Source organism: Pipistrellus hanaki (genome assembly GCF_964339955.1).
Source record: "Pipistrellus hanaki genome assembly, chromosome: 3".
Lineage (NCBI taxonomy): Eukaryota > Metazoa > Chordata > Mammalia > Chiroptera > Vespertilionidae > Pipistrellus > Pipistrellus hanaki.
The window spans coordinates 164,662,448-164,682,350 of record NC_140505.1 but is presented as its reverse complement, the minus strand read 5'-3'; the positions used below and the strand labels follow the sequence as shown (position 1 = coordinate 164,682,350).

Sequence of the window (19,903 nt, the reverse complement as noted above, 5' to 3'; positions counted from 1 at the left end):
TCAAAGTTTACTGGCTGTAACTGGAAACATGTATTGGTGAGGTGGGAATGCATATTGCAGCACATAGGTCATGGTGTCCAGAAAGATATCATTTTAACTTGCTGCTTCTACAAATTCCTTTCTTCCATACAATTCTTACTTTTTTATTTTTATTTATTTATTTATTTTATTGGTTTTTCACAGAGAGGAAGAGAGAGGGATAGAGAGTTAGAAACATCAATGAAAGAGAATCATTGATCAGCCGCCTCCTGCACACCCCCTACTGGGGATGTGCCCACAACCACGGTACATGCCCTTGACCGGAATCAAACCCGGGACCTTTCAGTCCATAGGCCGACGCTCTATCCACTGAGCCAAACCGGTCCTGGCAATTCTTACTTTTTTAAACGAGGCACTGTTTAGAAGATACACAGTGCATTTTTCAGTTTTTAAAAACTTTAAAATATTTAAATAAGCATAAACATAGATTCCACAAGTTATTGCATTCTTTGTTTTCAATGAAAACAGATGATATGCAAATTAATAAGTGGGGCCTTATTTGTTTATTATTACATCGCAAGTACAAGCTCATGAGTGGTTGAAAAGCAGTCACTGGAACTTTTGCTGAGTTAAAAGCTATGAGTTTTAAAATAAGTGAATATGGTCTCTTTTTTCAATTAACGTTAAAATTATTTTTGGCTTTTAATTTCATTAGTGGTGTTTTTAATTTCTTTCTCTCATTTCTTTCTAACTTAGACTGGATTTCTAAATTTGTTATTTTCTTTAATTTTATCTTCTAAATTAAATCCAAATTCTTATTTTTTTCCTTTTTTGAGCAGGTTCTGTCTGAAACTGTCAGATAAAACCATTCTACTTTTAAAATACACTAGTTTTTACAAGTGAGCCTAGAGAAAACATTTCTTGCAAAATTACTTTTTTCTAAGTCATAAAGTGGCAAAATACCTTTAGTTTTCATCTCAAAGTAAATAGTTAATATACACCTAATCTCCACAACTTCTATACATGTTCTCTACTTAATACACCAAGTGTTCCTGGGATCAAAATTCAGCTTTAGTTATATCTAATTCTTGCACAAAAATCTTTTCAGGACTGACTCTAAAAATTCAGATTTTCATCTCTAACCTTATGCCAAATTGTTATTACTTTCCATGCTAGAAGTGGAAAGAAATATCATTTATTGATATTTTATTATTTTGATTAGAACGTCCTAAAAGTGTGTGTCATTTAGAAGCCCAATATTTTAGTATAATTGATTTCTTTCTTTTTCCAGATTTTTTTAAGGGAAAAACAGTATTTAATCATTGGCTGCCAGGAATATGTTATAGTAATATCACCTTTCAGCTGGTATCTGAGGCAACTTTTAATAAAAGTACTCTCGTGGAGTACAGTGGTGTCAGTCATGAACCCAAACAGCATAGAACTGGTAAGTTCTGAAAATTTATATTTACTGAAAAAAATGCAATTATATGTTGTATGTGTACTTTTTAACATTGTAAGAAAAATTCTATACCAGAGCTAAGAAAGAAAATAAATATATATATTTTTAATAATCTAAAACAGCACTAGCTGATTTGGCTCAGTGGATAGAACATCAGCCTCCAGAAAAAAGGGTCCCAGGTTCAATTCCGGTCAAGGGAACATACCAGGGTTGTGGCCTCAGTTCCCAGTAGGGGGTGTGCTGGAGGCAGCCAATCAATAATTCTCCCTCATCATTAATATTTCTATCTCTCCCTCCTCTTTCTGAAATCAATAAAAATGTATTTTAAAAATAAATAACTTTTTTAAGTATTTAAATAATCTAAAACAAATTTTCTATCAGTGTAAAAGGAAACTAGCAAAATATTCAATAAGGAAACTCTAAACTATGTCAATGTAATCATAGATGTATAATCTTTAAATTAAAAAATACATGATACAAAAAAGTTAGAATTAAACAACTTACTGGATCAAGTAGACATCACTTATTCTACATGCACATATAGCAGAAAAACAGATGGAAGATGTTTGAGTACAGATATTTAGATCATTGAAGGAGAATATTGGGATTCAGATGTATCTAAAACTTATAGTGTTTAATTTTAGTAGTGTAACTAATATTCAACACTAATATGGGATGGATGCATTGATGATGGATGGATGGGTAAATGGATGGATGGAGAAATGGATGGATGGATGGGTGAAAGAATAGATGGTTAAAACAAACATGCACCTACTAAATATCCATTACCAATATTAACATACGTGTCTAATATAATTAGACAGTGTAATTGTCTGTGCCTAAGTACTCAGTAGGAATGTTGGAGAGTCCATTCATATGAACACTGAGAATGGCTTATATGAGATCATCCCTGAGACCCTTCCTATCCAAAATTGTAAGTTGTCATGATTCTCATTAATTAGGCCAAGACAAGGAAACTATGTAATTTAACTCATGTCAATATCTAAGATATTTTATTTGTATTTTTAATTATTCAATTCAAGTAAAGAAACATTAATTGAGATCCCTTATCTGAGAGTTGTTCTAAGTACTGAGAGGAAGACAAAGACTGGTGAGAAAGGTTCCCTGTCCTCAAAAATGGTAGATGTTCTGTAGGTGTTCTATAAGACAGCATGCAATGAATGTTATAAAAAAAAAAAAAAAGGTATAAAGTTATATAACACACCAAAGGAGGGCAATATTCACTTTCATTAGACTTTCATGGAAGAGGTGATATTTCAGCTGCTATTTGAAAAATAGGTAGAAACTATTGCAGGTAAAGACCATGCAATGTGTCTCCATGATTTTCTATTTCTAGAAAAGTATGCTTCCATAATTCATAAACACATTTTTGTGCTCCTATTTTTTCATTTTAGAGAAGTGAGGCATAAAGTCATAAATTACCACTTGGACAAGCATGATATATCACAAGTTAAAGTAACCAGTGGTAGGCTAGCTTGTGACTAGTGGTATACAAATGTCATCCTATCACTCACAAAATCTTAGAGGTATGTGTACTGGTAACCACAATTGTTCTTGATACAAATGAGAACATAGAAATATAGTAGTTAAACTGAACTCTATTTTGTAAATCTTTCCACTTGATAGATTATGCATTCACTATAATAGAGTTTAAAAATTACTTGAAAAAAAATTTTTTTAAATGTATCTTTCTCTTACAGCCCCTTATCCACCTCGAAACATCTCAGTTCGTATCATAAACTTGAACAAAAACAATTGGGAAGAAGAGAGTGGCAGTTTCCCAGAGGACTCCTTCCTGAGGCCACAAGACACAACCGGAAGAGACAAACTCCTCCGTTTTACAGATGAAACTCCTGACACCCTCTCTGGCAACATTTCTTCTGGTTGGCCTGATGTTAACAGCAGTGACTATGAAACTACCCCCCAGCCATACTGGTGGGACAGTGTGTCTGCCACTCCGGAAGGCGAAGACGACTTTGCCAGTGTGTCATTCGAAAATGACACACTCAGCGAGCCCGAGAAGCCAACGTCAGGCTCCTCCTCATCATTCCCAGTGCAGATGATACTGAGCTGGTTGCCACCAAAGCCACCCACTGCCTTTGACGGGTTCCATATCCACATAGAAAGAGAAGGTAAAGCACTGGACAATCAGAAGGAATAAGAAGGGATACAATCAAAGGGAAGGAAATGGAAACATTCTCAAATTTAAGTTCAGGAAGAAAGTCCGATGGGAGACAGTTAATAGCGAAAGAGAAATGATAAAGAAAGGCAGGAATGTAATTAAGCATCCAGTGTGAGCTGAGACTAGGAAACAAAATGAGCACATCGGATGAGAATCCACAGGTTTGGTTAGTTCCTAAGTTTCAAGTTCTGGCCACTGGATACCTTTTACTGCTTGCCATTTCCCAGGCCCAGGTTGCTGAAGGAAATCTTATATTGGAAAGACTTGGAACTAAAGGTCTAACCATCATCACGAGTTATAAAATAGTCTGGAGAAATTTTCTGTTTTCATTAATTTTTTGAAGCATGCAGCAAAAGAACCTTTCTGGCAAAATAGCTACTTTCCCAAGAGTGTCAAGCCTGTATTGGCTCCTCTGGCTATTCTTATTTCCCTTTCACTTGTGTGCCTCTCTGGTGGCAATACTACTCATATTTTTCCAAAGAGAAGTTGGTAGTAAAACAAGAAATGCATAGCAATTGGTATTTTCACTATAGCTAACATACTACTGATTGTATTTCCTTATCCAGCATCTGAGAGTCATTCTTTATATTTTAGCCCACTCATTTATAAAAAGCAATGCCATGGCATTCAGTAAATTTGAGTCACAATATTTAAACTGTTGTTTGGTAGCTTATTCTACTTATTCATTGTTTGTCTCGTTTGTACAATAACATACTTCATTGTATGCTTTCCAGTTTCATAGTACGGGCTGTAAAGGTTGCCACGTTGTCAAAAGTTGAAGTTACAATGACAATTGTAGTTTCAGATTAGGGCATTAGGACCATGTCATTTTATATTAGACATAGTGTCTCCCCCCCCCCCCCTTATTTCATTCAGTAGAATGAGATACAAAATCTGTGGATTCCTTTAGACTAGATGATAGAGCAGTAAACCATACCCAGTTACCGTATAAAACTAAAATCCATAGTCATTTCCAATTATCTGAGTCAAAAGTTGTAACAGTTGCCTGGAATCACTTGTTTTTTGTTATTGTTTTTTAAGTTTTCTTATTCTGGCTTTTATTTGTCTGTTCCTCAGTATATCCTATGGAAAATAGGGTCTTATTACTCAGAATTCTTTTTTAATATCTATTTCTGTAAATGTACTATTATCTGACCTCACTGTGTTCTGTGGAAGGCTATTAAAATCACCAACTGATGCTAACTTCAAAGAAAGTAATAAACAGCAGGAGATGGACTTTGAAGCAATATAAAAATTATTTTTTATTTTTAAAAGTTCTAGAAGCAAACAGATAAAAGAAAAATATTACAAGTCTCAGAAAATATATCCACAGGAGTTATTTCTAACTAGAAATAATTTTTACATATTATAAGGCATTTCTGGATATTTAATGCTACCACAAGGAACTTACAGGATATTTGTCGCTGTTTACTTTTTAGCCCTTATATATGGATGACAAAGCTAATTATTGCTATCTTCTAACATTCTATTTCTATTTTGCGAATGTGGTTTTGTTGGGAACCCATACTTAAAAATACATTGTATATACTGACCCTCGTTTTATTGATTTGGACACCATATTGTCGTTTGGTTATTTAAAACTATTATGAAAATCAATTTGAACCCTTTGTCATCTTTTAATTATTGTACCTTTAGATTAGAAATATAATTGAATTTGACAAAAGAAAGAAGACAATATAAAAAATGCATTTTTAATGAATTAACTTGTCTGTAGTCAAGGCCTTTGCAGTTATCCATTTATATATTTTCTCTTTTTATGTACGATTTAGAAAACTTTACTGAACATTTGACAGTGGCTGAAGAAGCACAGGAATTTGTTACAGAACTGAAGGAGCCTGGGAAGTATAAGTTATCTGTGACAACCTTTAGTTCCTCAGGATCTTGTGAAACTCGAAAAAGTCAGTCAGCAAAATCACTCAGTTTTTATATCAGTAAGTACCAAAGAAACGGTTTTGCGCTTAGAACAATGGAACTGTTGAGATTAGTAATGCTCAGGCATCAATTATTCATCACACATTGGATACCCTGAGAATTCTTCAAGGTTAAGAGAGTCCCAAATCCAGGAAGTGGTGAGAACAGAGGAAATATATGTATGTTTAATAGTCACAAACCTACAGATTTAATTTAGAACTTTTTTATTATTGTGATAATTGCACATTTATTTTTTAATATATTTTTATTAATTTCAGAGAGAGGCAGGGAGAGGGAGATAGAGATGGAAACATAAATGATGAAAGAGAATTATTGATTGGCTGCCTCCTGAATACCCTGTCCTGGGGATTGAGCTGGCAACTGTGGCATGTGGCCTTGACCCTTCAGTCTATAGGCCGATGCTCTATCTACTGAACCAGACCAGCTAGGGCTAATTGCACATTTATTAAGCTGATCTTTCACACTAGGCACAACAAACCTTCAAAGGACATGAACACACAGTTTGGGAAATAGGACTTTTGTTTAAGGTTGTAATGGCAATTGATATTGTTGAATTGATATCATTAGAATGTTGAGTTTATAGAGCGCAAAAGAAAGATAAAGGTTGAAGTTTAGGGAGACCTATGTGGTCACCATAAACTTGGCACAAGAAGACAAAGCTAGAGCATCCTAAAAGGCCCAGTGTCAAGTCTCAGGATGGCTTCTACTGATTCTGTAAAAAGTAATAGCAAAGCACTGGCCCATTTTTTTTTTCCTCAGTAGTTAGAGCATTGGCCCATGAATCAAAGGGTCTAGGGTTCAACATCTGGTCAAAGGTGCATACCTTGGCTGCAGGTTCAATTCCTGGCTCCGGGAGGTAACCAATCAATGTGTCTCTCTCATTCCTCTCTCTGTCTCTCTTCTGTTTCTCTTTCGTTTCTCTTTCTCTCTCTATCCTTTCTTTCCTATTCTTCCTTCCACTCTCTCTAAAAATCAATGGAGAACAATATCCTCAGGAAAGGATTATAGAAAAAAGTAATAGCAGAGCAATAAGTAGCCTCTAGAAGCTGCACAAAGCCCTAGATGGGTTGGCTCAGTGGATAATGTCAGAAACTGAAGGGTCCCAGGTTCTATTCTGATCAAGAGCACATGCCCGTTTTGCAGGCTTGGTACCCAGTAGGGGGTGTGCAGGAGGCAGCTGATCAAAGATTCTCTCTCATTATTGAAATTTCTATCTCTTTCTCTCTCCCTCTCCCTTCCTCTCTGAAATCAATAAAAATCTATTTTTAAAAGTAAATAAAAAAAAAAGTTGCACGAATGGTGCATGTTTGTAACATTTTTATGTAATCTGACTCTGGTTACCAGAAATTTAGAGGCTAAAAATCAATTTGTAGCTCATTGGGACGTTAATGTGCCTCTTATCAGCAGAAAGAAGAAACAGAAGGGAATGGGTAAACATTGCTCTCCAAAAAGAATGACCACCCTATAACTTTATCACCATCTGCAAAGGCAAAATACCACCTTCACCAAATAATCCTCAAGGGTGCGGAGGGGCGGGGAGGGCAGGGGAAACAGGAGGAAGGCAGAGGGAAGAAATCAGTTTATTTAGTAGCTTACACATGTTGACAATGTCCCATTTAAACTTTTACTTAAGAAAGCAAAAATGTCGCCCCTGGTGGAGGCCTGAAAGATCCATAAGGCATGCAGAAAGAATAGTCACAGCTGCCTTCCACGGCTTCTCACGATGCGAGATCTTTGCCGTGAGATCCCTTGAGAATGCAAACAAGGTTTACTATTCAGTTCTTCCCATGAGGCTAACAATGTTCCACTAACCCAAACATTTCTTCATCTGCTCATAGAGTCCCCTGCACGTGTGAGCAGCTTCCAGAAAACTCCCTCAACTATTCTGGCCATGATGGCTCTTCCCTTCCCTGAGTTTCTACTGTTTCATAGCACACAACACAAATGTGGTATTTTTCTAGATGTATTTTATTTGTGTATACATCTTGCTTCTGGTACCAAACTATCAAATCCTAGCCTGGGATTAGTACTATTTGCCTATTTATTAATTCTGTTGTACAGTCAACAAATATTTATAGTGCCACTGCATGGGGTTTAGAACCAGACTTCCTGTGTGTGAATGCCAGCTCATTTACCCTCCATCTGCCTTAGTTACTTCGTCTGAAACTGAGATTAATACTCGTACTTGTCTCACAGGTTTGCTATGGAAATTAAGGGAATAAATTTATAAACACATATGGACTCAAAATAGAGCCTCTTAGGTAACGCATGCTATTATATATCTCTCTGCCACAATCATTATTTCCCCTGCCCCAGTTATGGTGAATCTGCGACTAGCATCCCACTTGCTCCTTTTCCTGTCCGGGGTCCCAGCCTAGGAAGACAGCTTCGATTAAGACATGGGGAAATAAGAGAAATAAGAGAAATTATTCTAAGCAAATAAGAGAAAGTTTGCATATTGGAATTGCAATGGGGAATTTCTGTAGGTAATAATCACCTAAATAATTCTGGAGTCCTTCCTATGAGTCAGGCACAGTACTAATCACTCCTTTAGAAACTCGAGAGAACAAAGCTAAGGGGGAAAATCTATGGAGATATGTTATCATGAGGAATCCACCGTGTCCACAAATTATCCCCAGGTTTTAGCCAGCTTCTATAATTAAGCCAGCCTGCTGCCCATTTCTTCTCTAATACAGTCACACCTGCCTCTTCTATCCTACTGTTACCAAATTTGGATTTTTATTTTTTTTACAAACCTATAGTAGAAGCAAGTTTGAATCTCAAAGTAATTACTTCTAGAGACCAAAGATCCAGCAACAAAGGAATTATCAACACTGATGACATGTCACACTGCTTCATCCACTCTTTGTTAAAAGAGAAATTCGCTTCAGTGAAGAACTTTCCAGAATTAACTCAGATGCACATAATGGAAATGAAGTTTCTATCTCTCACTAGGGCTGTTTTTGCTGCTGTGGCTGCTGTTTAGGTCAATGATGAGGGATACAATGCCGGGCAGTAGCTGAGCAGACTATGTCAAGACCAGTCAGGCTGCCAATCTTTTTTTTTTTTTTTTAATATGTGTTTTAAAAATATTTTTTATTGCCAACCGGTTTGGCTCAGTGGTAGAGCGTCAGTCTGCGGACTGAAAGGTCCCGGGTTCAATTCCTGTCAAGGGCATGTACCTTTGTTGCGGGCACATCCCCGGTTGGGGGTTTGCAAGAGGCAGCTGGTTGATGTTTCTCTCTCATCGACATTTCTAGCTCTCTATCTCTCTCCCTTCCTCTCTGTAAAATATCAATAAAATATATTTTTTAAATATTTTTTATTGATTTCATAGAGGGAGGTAGAGGGAGAGAGAGAGAAAAACCATCAATGATGAGAGAGAATCATTGATTGGCTGCTTCCTGCACATCCCACTCTGGGATCAAGCCCACAACCCTGAGCGGAATCCAACTATGACTTCCTGATTCATAGGTCAGTGCTCAGCTGGGCGGCCAATCTTACTTGGAATAGCTCTTTTAGGGCAAAGGGGAAACAACACGATTTTTAAAACTTGCCTGTTGTCTCAACCATCTCAGGGTGACACGTGCCTTGTGCTCTCCTTTGAAACCGCCAGGTCCTTCAGGAGAGTGGATTGAGGAACTCACCGAGAAGCCCCAACATGTGAGTGTCCATGTTCTAAGCTCAACCACCGCCTTGATGTCCTGGACGTCCTCCCAAGAGAACTACAACGGCACCATTGTGTCTGTGGTGTCCCTCACCTGCCAGAAACAAAAGGAGAGCCAGAGGCTGGAAAAGCAGTACTGCTCCCAGGTAAAGGAAGAGACTGGCTGTGGCTCATTCACTTGCTGCAGCGCAGCCTGGCAGGCGATTCGGGAGGCCACGGAGCAGCTGGGCCCAGGTCTCTGGGGCTCCGTGAGCCCGGACAGGAGCAGGGAAGAGTGTGCATGGCTTTTGGGTCACAGTCATCTTCTTTTTCCCTCTTTGGGTGGTCGTCTCCTTTCTCTTTCATTCCTCATGCAGGAGAATTTACTGAGCACCTGCAATGTACCAGGGACTAGGATAGATATTGGGGATCTAGATATTTTTTATACGTCCTGCTCTTGCAGAGCTTATAATCTAGAAGAACAATGGATAACTGAGCATATAATTACTGCAGATTTTAAAACAAGGCCTAAGCTGAAAATCACCAGGAAGCTATTTGCAGAAACGGGCCTGAGCAAATAGGGATTGAGGCGAGAGGAATTGGAAACTGGTGGACAAACAGAGAGAAAGTTTGGGGCAGTTTTTGTTTCTCTTACTTTTTTTCTCTCTCTCTTTTTCCTTGTTATTTTAACTATAAAAGTAATGCATGTTCACTGAAAAACATAATTCAAAAATTCAAGGGCTATAAAGTTAAAAAAACAACTCCATAATCACCACTGAGAAGAGTTTTGTAGGGTGTTAGGTGTTAGCTGAGCACAAGGGAGGGCAGGTGGAGACCGCGAGCAGATGACCAGTCCTGGGAGCAGCTACCAGCTGTGTACACACACCTGTCAGCAGTCCTGAGGAAGCCAAGCAGAGTGGCCGAGAGCAGGCCTTGCTCTCCAATGTCCTGAATACCAACGAGGAGCTGGAGCCCCATAGCATTTTCCTAACACCTGGTCTTAGTACTACATTTTATTATTTATTCCATTTTATTATTTCATTAGATGAAATTTACTGTTTCTTGGTATCTTACAAACACAATACTTACCTCCCTAAAGGCAAAAAAAAAAAAAGTATAAATTCAAGTGGAGTACACTGAAAATATAATACTCAGAGAAGATGCCTGCTATATGAAAGCTATTTGGGATGTTTCCATTTATGCCACAAAAGTCAGGCATTAGTGAAATTCAAAGGGAGAATTTTTTAATTGATAAGGTGAATTCGGGATCTTATGTAGTCTTTGGAGCACTAGAAAGCCTTAGCATGCTGAGATAAACCCACACTGAAAGCTGAGGCCACCTCTTGACTTGAATTAAATTAAGGAGTAAATATGCTGAACCAATTAACTGTTCATCATCGCTCACTGCGCAGCTTATAAGCTTCCTTCCCTGGGCACACCGAAGATGATTGGCTCTGGGCATTGATAGAAAAATGTTTTTCTCTTACAGAACGTGACCTAGAACTTGACTGCTCCAAGGTACATTCTTCCTTGCCCCAACTAATGTGCAAATTATCTATTTTTTACATTGAATCATTATAAATGATCCAAAAAGGGCTGGTCTAAGGGCACTTTGATAGCACCTTTGTGAAGTGCAAACATGAAACTATTAAAGATTATAGGCAAAGAGACCAATATTTAAAATATTGGGAACTAAACCATTGAGCTAGGTGTTATTTCAATTACTACAAGAATATTTTGAGGATTTTGTTATTGTTACACCCCATCATCCATTATCCCACAATACACACACACACACACACACACACAAACACACTCACACACACACATGCATTTTCAGATCAGAAAACATCAGTTCAAAAAGTCTCAAAACCAACCTACAGTCACGTGACCATTGACCAAAGAAATCCAGAATATGTTCTCACCAGAATCCATCTGACACACACTGGTGCCAGGCCAGCCAAGGCTGGTGTGATATGATTGGTTGAGGGCCCTGCCATCATCCCACAATTGCCAGGCAGAGGGAGGCTCAGGCCACCCTTTGTGGGGCAATTGAGGGGGGGACTCCATGATCATTCACCCAAAGAGGGAGGCCCAGGCCACCCTCTGCACAGCGATTGATCGTGGAACCCCTGCTGGGTGGGTAGGGCCTCTCTCTGTTGGGTGATCAATTGCAGAGCCTAGAGCCCCATGATCGATCCCCCTGCAGAGAGAGGCCCAGGACAGCCGAGCTATTGCACCCCACACCTGTCCCCCACAGGGGAAGGCAACCAGTGGCAGGGGAGGAGGGGCAGCACCACACCAAGGGCAAGCAGTGGCAGAGGCCGGGGCAAGACTAGCTTTGGCAGCCAGAGGAAGGAAAGCCTGGATAGGCCCTGATCACCAGCCAGGCCTAGGGATCCTACCCGAGGGGTCCCAATCGTGAGAGGGCACAGGCCAGACTGAGGGATAACCCCTTACCCGCCTAAGTGCATGAATTTCATGCACCCTCTAGTAAACTGATGAACAAAAATGGATACAGAGACATAGAAGCATTGAACAGACAACAAAACTCAAAGGGAAGGCAGCGCAGTGTGTGTGTTGGGCGGAGGTAGTGGTGGTGGGGAGATCAACCAAAGGACTTGTTGCATATACTAGTATATAGCATAACCAATGGACACAGACAGTAAGGGGGTGAGGGCATGTGCTGGTGTGGGGGGGGTGAGCAGGCGGGGAGAGGTCAGTGGGGGGAAAGGAAACATATGTAACACTTTCAACAATAAAGAATTTAAATAAAATAAAAAAAGAACTTCTGTTATATCTCTATGCTCAGCCATGACTCGCCTATAGTGTGGATTAGAGGTCACACACTAGGCTTCTAGTCCCAGAAGTGAATCTAAATATGTGACCTTGGGCATTCTCTCACTTTCCTTTTCTAATATATTAAGAAGACTTGGACTAGCTAATTTCTGAAGTCATTTCTATCTCTATAATTAGATATTATATGCTTCTCAGTGACAAGGGACTAAAGGCATTCCTGTACTGATCTTTGTATGCCATCGGGTGACACTACAATTTAGAATGTCAGACTCTCCTCACGGTATTGCTGATTTGATTATGGTTAGAGGTTTATGTGTCTCTCGTGTACACAGTTACAATTAACACTGATGGGTATAAAGCATTTCACAGGGCTTACTAAATCCAGCCATAGACTCTGAATGTTCTGGGCCTCCTTCAGTGTTCACATAAACTATAAATCATCCTAATTTTGAAATCTGACCTTCCCGGGCGTGAGTAAAAGATTCTGGATTCCAAAGGCTTCTGTGGTTCCACAGAGAGTCTCTGAATACAATTTTAGCCTCTGTGTCCCATTCTAAAAGCTCAGCTCTAATGAAATCTTATTGGCTGTCTGGTTCAAAGGTGAACTCAAGCAAATCTGTTATTGAAAATCTGGTTCCTGGTGCCCAATACCAGGTTGTGATGTACCTAAGAAAAGGCCCTTTGATTGGACCACCTTCAGACCCTGTGACATTTGCCATTGGTAAGTCACCAGGTACAAGAATAATGACATTATCAAAGTGTTATTTGCTGGGTTGCAATATCCAAGCTCAACTCATTATCCTCATATATGGGAGGTCCATTCTTGTTCACCCAATATCCAACTCTCAGAGTAATAAACTATTGCAGTTGTATAGCTGGAGGGCATCTTTAGCATTTACTATTTGGAGAGGGGGTTGGGAATCAGAGGCAGATATGTTTTCAATGATTATATCAAAAGAGCAAATCCTTGGTTGTTAAGTAGACGTTGGAAGCCATTGCTATGATATTAAACATTCCTTCTTGTCTTTCTTTTTTCACTCCCCTTTCCTCCTTCCTCTTTAGTTCCAACCGGAATAAAGGATTTAATGCTGTACCCCTTGGGCCCCACAGCAGTGGTTTTGAGCTGGACCAGACCCTACTTAGGAGTGTTCAGGAAATATGTGGTTGAAATGTTTTATTTCAATCCTGCAACCATGACATCAGAGTGGACAACCTACTATGAAATAGCAGCGACCGCCTCCTTAACTGCATCAGTGGTAATCTTTCCTTAGCCGTCTGACACACTTGCCTGTGTAAATAGATGTGCCTATACATACCTAATGTCTGGAAAAGGTATCTGCAAATTCGACCACTTTGTAAATATACACAGCTTGCTACTCTCAAAGTTTTTTTTTTTGGTTGTTTTAAGGGTTGATTTTAGTTGTTTTGTTTTGAGAGCGAGAGAAAGAATTGTGTGCAACTGACTTTTGACCCTAGTTTATTTGTTAATCTATATTTTAGTAGAGCTACCATGCGCTTATTATTTCTTACTGCTCCTGGGGAGAAAAACACAGGAGATCACCTTTCAGCATTTAATAATTAGTTGACACTGCTTAACTGTAATGATGATTCTTGACATCGACAAAACGGTTAAGTACCCATAGTGTCAGGCCCTTAGAGAGCCAGTAAAGATTGCTCTCTCTAAACCTTAAATCATTGCAGAAGTGCAGTTTCCTTACAGGTCACATGTGAAGTACACAATTGCCCTCTACCCAGTTGATGACTCTGATAATTGTCACCCATCAAGGGCACATGCCTATGGTCCAACCTGGGAGAATACAGAGTTATGAAAGGTCATTTGGCGTAGAAATAGGGAGACATGTATCTACAGTCACTTGCAAACAAGTCTTATTTCACTTCTGTAATATAACTTAGGAAACTAAAATGAGACCAATATTGGAAGCATCTGACTCTATACCTTTGAATCACTTTTTTAAATTACATTTTTGTATAGCCTTTTATTTACACCTCACCTCATTCCAAAAAGAGGTTGTATGTGTGTGCTTTTAGTGGGGAATGTTGTGAATATGACAAGGACAGAATATAAAATAAAAATTATTGATTAGTTCTTTTCATGGCCAAATAGAAATAATTATATTTAAAAAATATATGATTTTGCCCTTAGTCTTTTGTCTCTTTGTTTGTTTGTTTGTTTTAGAGAATAGCTAATCTGTTGCCAGCATGGTACTACAACTTCCGAGTGACCATGGTGACATGGGGAGACCCAGAACTGAGCTGTTGTGACAGTTCCACCATCAGCTTCATTACAGGTGAGTGGTGTGCGGGGAACAGTTTCTGAGGAGAGAATACTATGTGCGGAAGGTTCTGAAGAGACACATTTCCAAAAAGTGCTGGTCACTCACTCAGGACCGATTGAGCCCCGGTGTCATGGAAGATCATACGCTTGAGTCTGGAAAAGTATTATTAATTTAAATAATGGCCTTTAAATTTAAAATATTATTTTTATCCTGAGTTTCTGCCTTTGATTCATTTTTATTCTGAATCACTGCCCTTGAGTGGTAGGCCCCTGTTTGAAATTGACCAGAAAAGAGATGTGCTTCAGACTGCACTCAGTTGCTTTCGCCCATTTGATGGCTGTATTTGCTATAGGGCCTCCATGTCCTTATTAATTATACCATCAAAGCCCAGGCTGCCTACAGTGTTGTCCACTGCAGGAGTTAAAAGCCCATGGAGACAGGTAGACCTGGGTTTGGATCATACCTCTGCTGAATGCCATATATGACCTTGAGCAATTAAATTTTCTAAGTGTTGGTGGTTTTTTAATGTGAAAAATGGTGATGATACTAATATCTATTCTCTGTTATTATCTACTAGAGGTCCAGTGCACAGATTCGTGCACGGTAGTGTCCCTGCAGATGGGGGGCAGGGCAGGAGGGCAAGCCAGTGTAGAGAGAGGGACTACGGGAAGTTGGCTGGCTTCCGGAGGTTGGCTGTGGGAGTGCACTGTCCACCAGGGGGCTAGCTCCTGTATTGAGCATCTGCCCCCTTGTGGTCAGTGTATATCATAGCAACCAGTCAAATGATCATTCGGTTGCTCAGACTTTTATATAGAGAGATTATTATTTCTTAATTAAATAAGCTGCTTAGCAAAAATTCATGACACAAAGTTTAAGTAACTTTAAAAAAATGTTCATGTTAGATCTTAGAGCCTTAAATTGTGTAGTTTATCATCATATGGCAGAGACGATAAAAGTGATCAGAGGTGATGATGAAAAGGGGAAATTCATAAAAGAGACGTTAACCCTGGTTGTTTGAATTACGGTTTTTCGGGAACTTTTGGGTGAACTCTAAGACTGTAATTAGAGTTGTATTAAGAAAAGAAAATATAAAAATATTTTTAGATGAAGAATAATTTTGGCAAAATGTTTTCCTTGCTGGACATCTAGCTTTGTTCCATTGAAATTTATAAATTCAAAAACAAAAGAAAGAAATTAATTCTATGTGAATTCTTACACAATTTACTTATATAGTTTATCACTTTTCCTTACTAGCTAATGTCTAGCATCCCCCATTGGCTCAAAAAAGAAGAAAATACCAATTATTTAAGAAGCTTTGTGTTATGCTGTTGACTATATCAACAATTACATATTTAATTATAATTAAACTTCATTGTATCAATAACTTTATTAGTATTAAATCCCTGAGAATATTCTTCTCTTCTCAGATAGCTATGTCTGGACTGGAAAAAGCCCAGACTTCCCATCTGAACACTTGATTAAACAGACCTGGCTCTGCTAATTTCTGGCTTTAGAATTATCTCAATGATCCTAGACTTCTATTTTCTCATTGGTAACACTCAGAATATTACCTCACATCTGGCTAAGAGACCCAAGCTCAGGGCATTGTATATCATAGCAACCAGTCAATTGATCATTCGGTTCCACAGTAAGACGGAACTCGCCTTGCAGTCATTGCAGTGTCTCAGAGGGGCACATGGGACATGAAACATTTATAGGATTCATAGTTCTGGACCCAAGTGGTCTGGCATACCTTTCAAAACTGGGAACCTACCGGGATTGGGCAAAGGTCATGATGTAACTATTAGGATGACAAAGCAAGTCTGGATACGTAATTATGGTTAATTAGCAAGCTACTTGCCTGAGTGGGCAGTCTTATTATCTTTAAGAAATTGATCTTTGGTAATTTCCTGTCTTTTCCTGGGACAAACTATTAAGTTGTGCTCACATTGGCGGTCCATAGTCTTATCTGATACAGGTCTCAATTCTCAACATCTATAATGTGGACATAACAATAACCCATGAATAGTGTTGAGAATTAAATTATCTAATGTAAATCACTATTCAAACATAATGGAAGCTGATTTATTTTTATTCTCATTTTTTCTTCTCTCATTTAATTTTAAAGCAAATAGGGATCACAAACTTCACTTTCCCATGCTTTTCCATTGTGACCCAAACTGCCAAAATGTGCAGTATAAAAGAAACAGGAAAAAATATTTTTATAAGGTGTGATTTATCAGGACCTCAATTTATCTGCAAGTCAAGTTCATAATTATGCTGGTGTACCAAATAATGCTTAATAAACAAATAGTGACATCTTGTGGTCCTTCAGCACTATGCTGGATTTTAAAGTAACAACATGGAATATAAAAATCTGAAGACCCTGTACCTGTGAAAGGGAGATCTGTGCTTCTGGGTTTGAAATTTTAAGTATGTTCTTGTCCTCATGATAATTAGAACATAAGAAAATATTTTTTTAAGAAACATTAAGTATAGGTAGTTGCATACAATGAAGTATTGGGAATATATTAAGAGGCCACAAAGAAGCCAGGGTTAATATCCTTTATTAGAATATTCTGAAATATGATGTGGGTTTGTGTTATTTGCTAAGATACATTGTTGATATTTCAAGATTTTATTGTCAAATATGTAGACACCAGAGGTCCGTTGCATGAAATTTCTGCACTTGGGTGGGGGTTCGGGGGGAGGAATCCCTCAGCCCAAATTACAAGAGGGCACAGGCCAGGCCAAGGGACCCCACCAATTCATGATCAGGGTCAGGGAGGGATGTGGGAGGTTAGCCAGCTGGGGAAGAACTGTGGGAGGGCTCCAGGGCATGTCTGGCCCATCTCGCTCAGTCCCAATAGGCTGAACCCCAGCAGCAAGCTAACCTACCAGTCGGAACGTCTGCCCCCTGATGGTCAGTGCACATCATAGTGACTGGTTGATCAGTTGACTGCCTGGTGGTCAGTGAATGTCATAGTGAGTGGTTGAGGGGCCTTAACATATCATTAGCTTATTCACTTTGATTCGTGGAATGGACCACCAGACACTTAGCATATTAGGGTTTTATTATATAGGATGCTACTGTTATTTCACATGACACAGAAATGTGTTTTTTACTCTATATACCACAAATCTAGACAGTGAATTATATCAAAGCATCATTAGTGATGAATATTTGTATGGGGTATCAATAGAAAATTAAAGAAAATAATTCTTTATGATTTGTAGAAATTCTCCAAATATTTTAGTTGAGTTTTTTTTTGCTGCATCATGGAACAGAAAACTTGCCTGTCTCTAAACCACCATTCCCATGGAATTTAAATTCAACTGTTTGTTTCTTCAAATCTTCAGAATTATCATTTACTTTAAAAATAATGAAAATATGCTTTCACAGGCCACATATTATAAAGCTTATGATGAGCTCTTCTTCCCAACTGGAAATTTTCTTAAAGTTTAAATGTATCAAAATATAAAATACATTAATAAAGTCAGTGTTAGAATTTAACTTTGCATTATGATAAAAAAAAAAAAAATCCTTGCCGAGACCGGTTTGGCTCAATGGATAGAGCGTTGGCTTGGGGACTGAGGGGACCCAGGTTCGATTCCGGTCAAGGGCATGTACCTTGGTTGCGGGCATATCCCCAGTGGCGGGTGTGCAGGAGGCAGCTGATTGATGACTCTCTCTCATTGATGTTTCTAGCTCTCTATCTCTCTCCCTTCCTCTCTGTACAAAATCAATAGAATATATTTTTTTAAAAAATCCTTCCACAGGCATTTATTAAAAGCCTACCTTCTGCAAAGCACTGGACTAAAACACTGTCAATGATGCTGCCTTGTGTTTTATGGAAACAATATTTCTTTTCTGTCCCTCTACTCCTACTGTCCTTTATTCCCATAAACACCTTGGCTGTGTCACAACAAAAACAAAAACAAAAGATGTATTTTTATAGAAAAGAGCTTCTAGTACTTCTTTGAAAATAAGTTGGCCAAAGCCTAATGACTAATTTATTGATTCAACAAGCATACCGAAACAAGTGAACATTTTAGGAATTTTGTAATGGAAATTTACATAAAAGACCTTGATACCCTCAGGTTCAGATGGGGCTTTCATGCATCTGAGCTGTAAGGTGAGGTCCTAGGAAACAAATGCCCACCTTGTACTGTATACCTGTGGTACTGAGAGTCCCAGGTCTACCCAGGACTATCATATGGTGTGAATTTTAGTTTTCTAACATTACATGGGATTTCATGCTGTATGAATAAGCATTTTAATGATTAGTAATCTCTTATACTAAAGTGTTCTTCTTTTCTATCTATAGCCCCAGTTGCTCCAGAAATCACTTCTGTGGAATATTTCAACAGTCTGTTATATATCAGTTGGACATATGGGGATGACACAACTGATCTCTCCCATTCTAGAATGCTCCATTGGATGGTGGTTGCAGAAGGAAAGAAGAAAATTAAAAAGAGCGTATGTTTCTTTGAATCCCAGTATGGGCATCTGAACATTCATTTGCATAAATAAACCATGAAAACCATTAAGCAAAATGTATTGAGACATTAAGCAAATGCTTGTAGGCCTATTGGCATTGTTTTATGCTCTGGAGATAGGATAGTGAACAAAAATTAAATTCCTTTTTTAATAGAGCTTACTTTTCAATCTTTAATAGTTAGCTGAAATAGTTTTTACTATGAATTTCACTTAGGAAAGTTATGATTTGGGTGTTTTCTTCAGGATGTCAAACATTTTCAAGAAAACCATAGTTAAGGAATTTCAATATTTTGTCCTTATATCCCCCAATTTGGGTATATTATTTGGGTATGTTAGTAATGCTGATTTCTTTTCTCCTGGTATAATAAACTTTTTGACATTATGTTAGTTAAGAGTAATGGCTGTAATTTAAGAAAAATATAGTGGCTCAAAGAAAAGCAAAGTTTGTGTGTCTCTCCTGCTAGCCCAGGACTAACAGGGCACCTCTTCTGTACCATAAAGGAGCATCCAAGGTCCAGATGCTCTCTCTCTGATGCTCCAACTGCCACTCTATATCAGCCTCATCTGCACAGTGTGACCCTTCATTATCATTAGAATCACCTGTGCAGGGAAGACAGGACATGAAAGCCCGGTACCTACACAGTGTGAATAAAACTATAAGTTGCCCACATGACTTCTATTTACAAACCATTGGTCAGAATTGGATCACATGCGTTCCTCTAGCTACAGGGAAGTTCTGGGAAATACAGTTTCAGTTAAGAAGCCAAGTATCCTGATATGGCTATGTTTCTTCTGCATGTTTCAGGGCTGAGAAATATTCCTATCAGGAACAGCCCAGCAGGGAAAATATCAGTGATACCTGTTCCAAACAAGGGAATTAACTGCAAAAATTCTCTGATATGTATTATGCATATTTAGAGCTACTTTGCATTTGGCTCAGATAAAAAAAAAATTATATCATTTTTAGAGGAAATAATTTATTCATAAGATTGTAATCAATTGTAGATTGCAGCACAGAACAGAGAGACCATGTCTGTGATAGTCCTGTAATTGTTTAGAATGGTAT

The 19,903-nt window shown here is 38.5% G+C and overlaps 1 protein-coding gene across 3 annotated transcripts in view; it reads left to right on the top strand.

Annotated features, from left to right (window-relative positions):
• The window catches only part of PTPRO (protein tyrosine phosphatase receptor type O), a 206,816-nt gene that overhangs the window by 119,129 nt on the left and 67,784 nt on the right, over positions 1-19,903 (top strand). For 2 of the 3 annotated variants that reach the window (XM_084877905.1, XM_084877904.1), the window contains exons 4-11: positions 1,271-1,423; positions 3,160-3,591; positions 5,432-5,593; positions 9,211-9,407; positions 12,640-12,760; positions 13,102-13,295; positions 14,237-14,348; positions 18,665-18,816. In XM_084877905.1, coding sequence (XP_084734031.1) covers positions 1,271-1,423; positions 3,160-3,591; positions 5,432-5,593; positions 9,211-9,407; positions 12,640-12,760; positions 13,102-13,295; positions 14,237-14,348; positions 18,665-18,816 — 1,523 coding nt within the window. Of the gene's footprint in view, positions 1-1,270; positions 1,424-3,159; positions 3,592-5,431; positions 5,594-9,210; positions 9,408-10,737; positions 10,759-12,639; positions 12,761-13,101; positions 13,296-14,236; positions 14,349-18,664; positions 18,817-19,903 lie in introns of those variants that run through there. The other variant, XM_084877906.1, reaches the window with a different exon arrangement.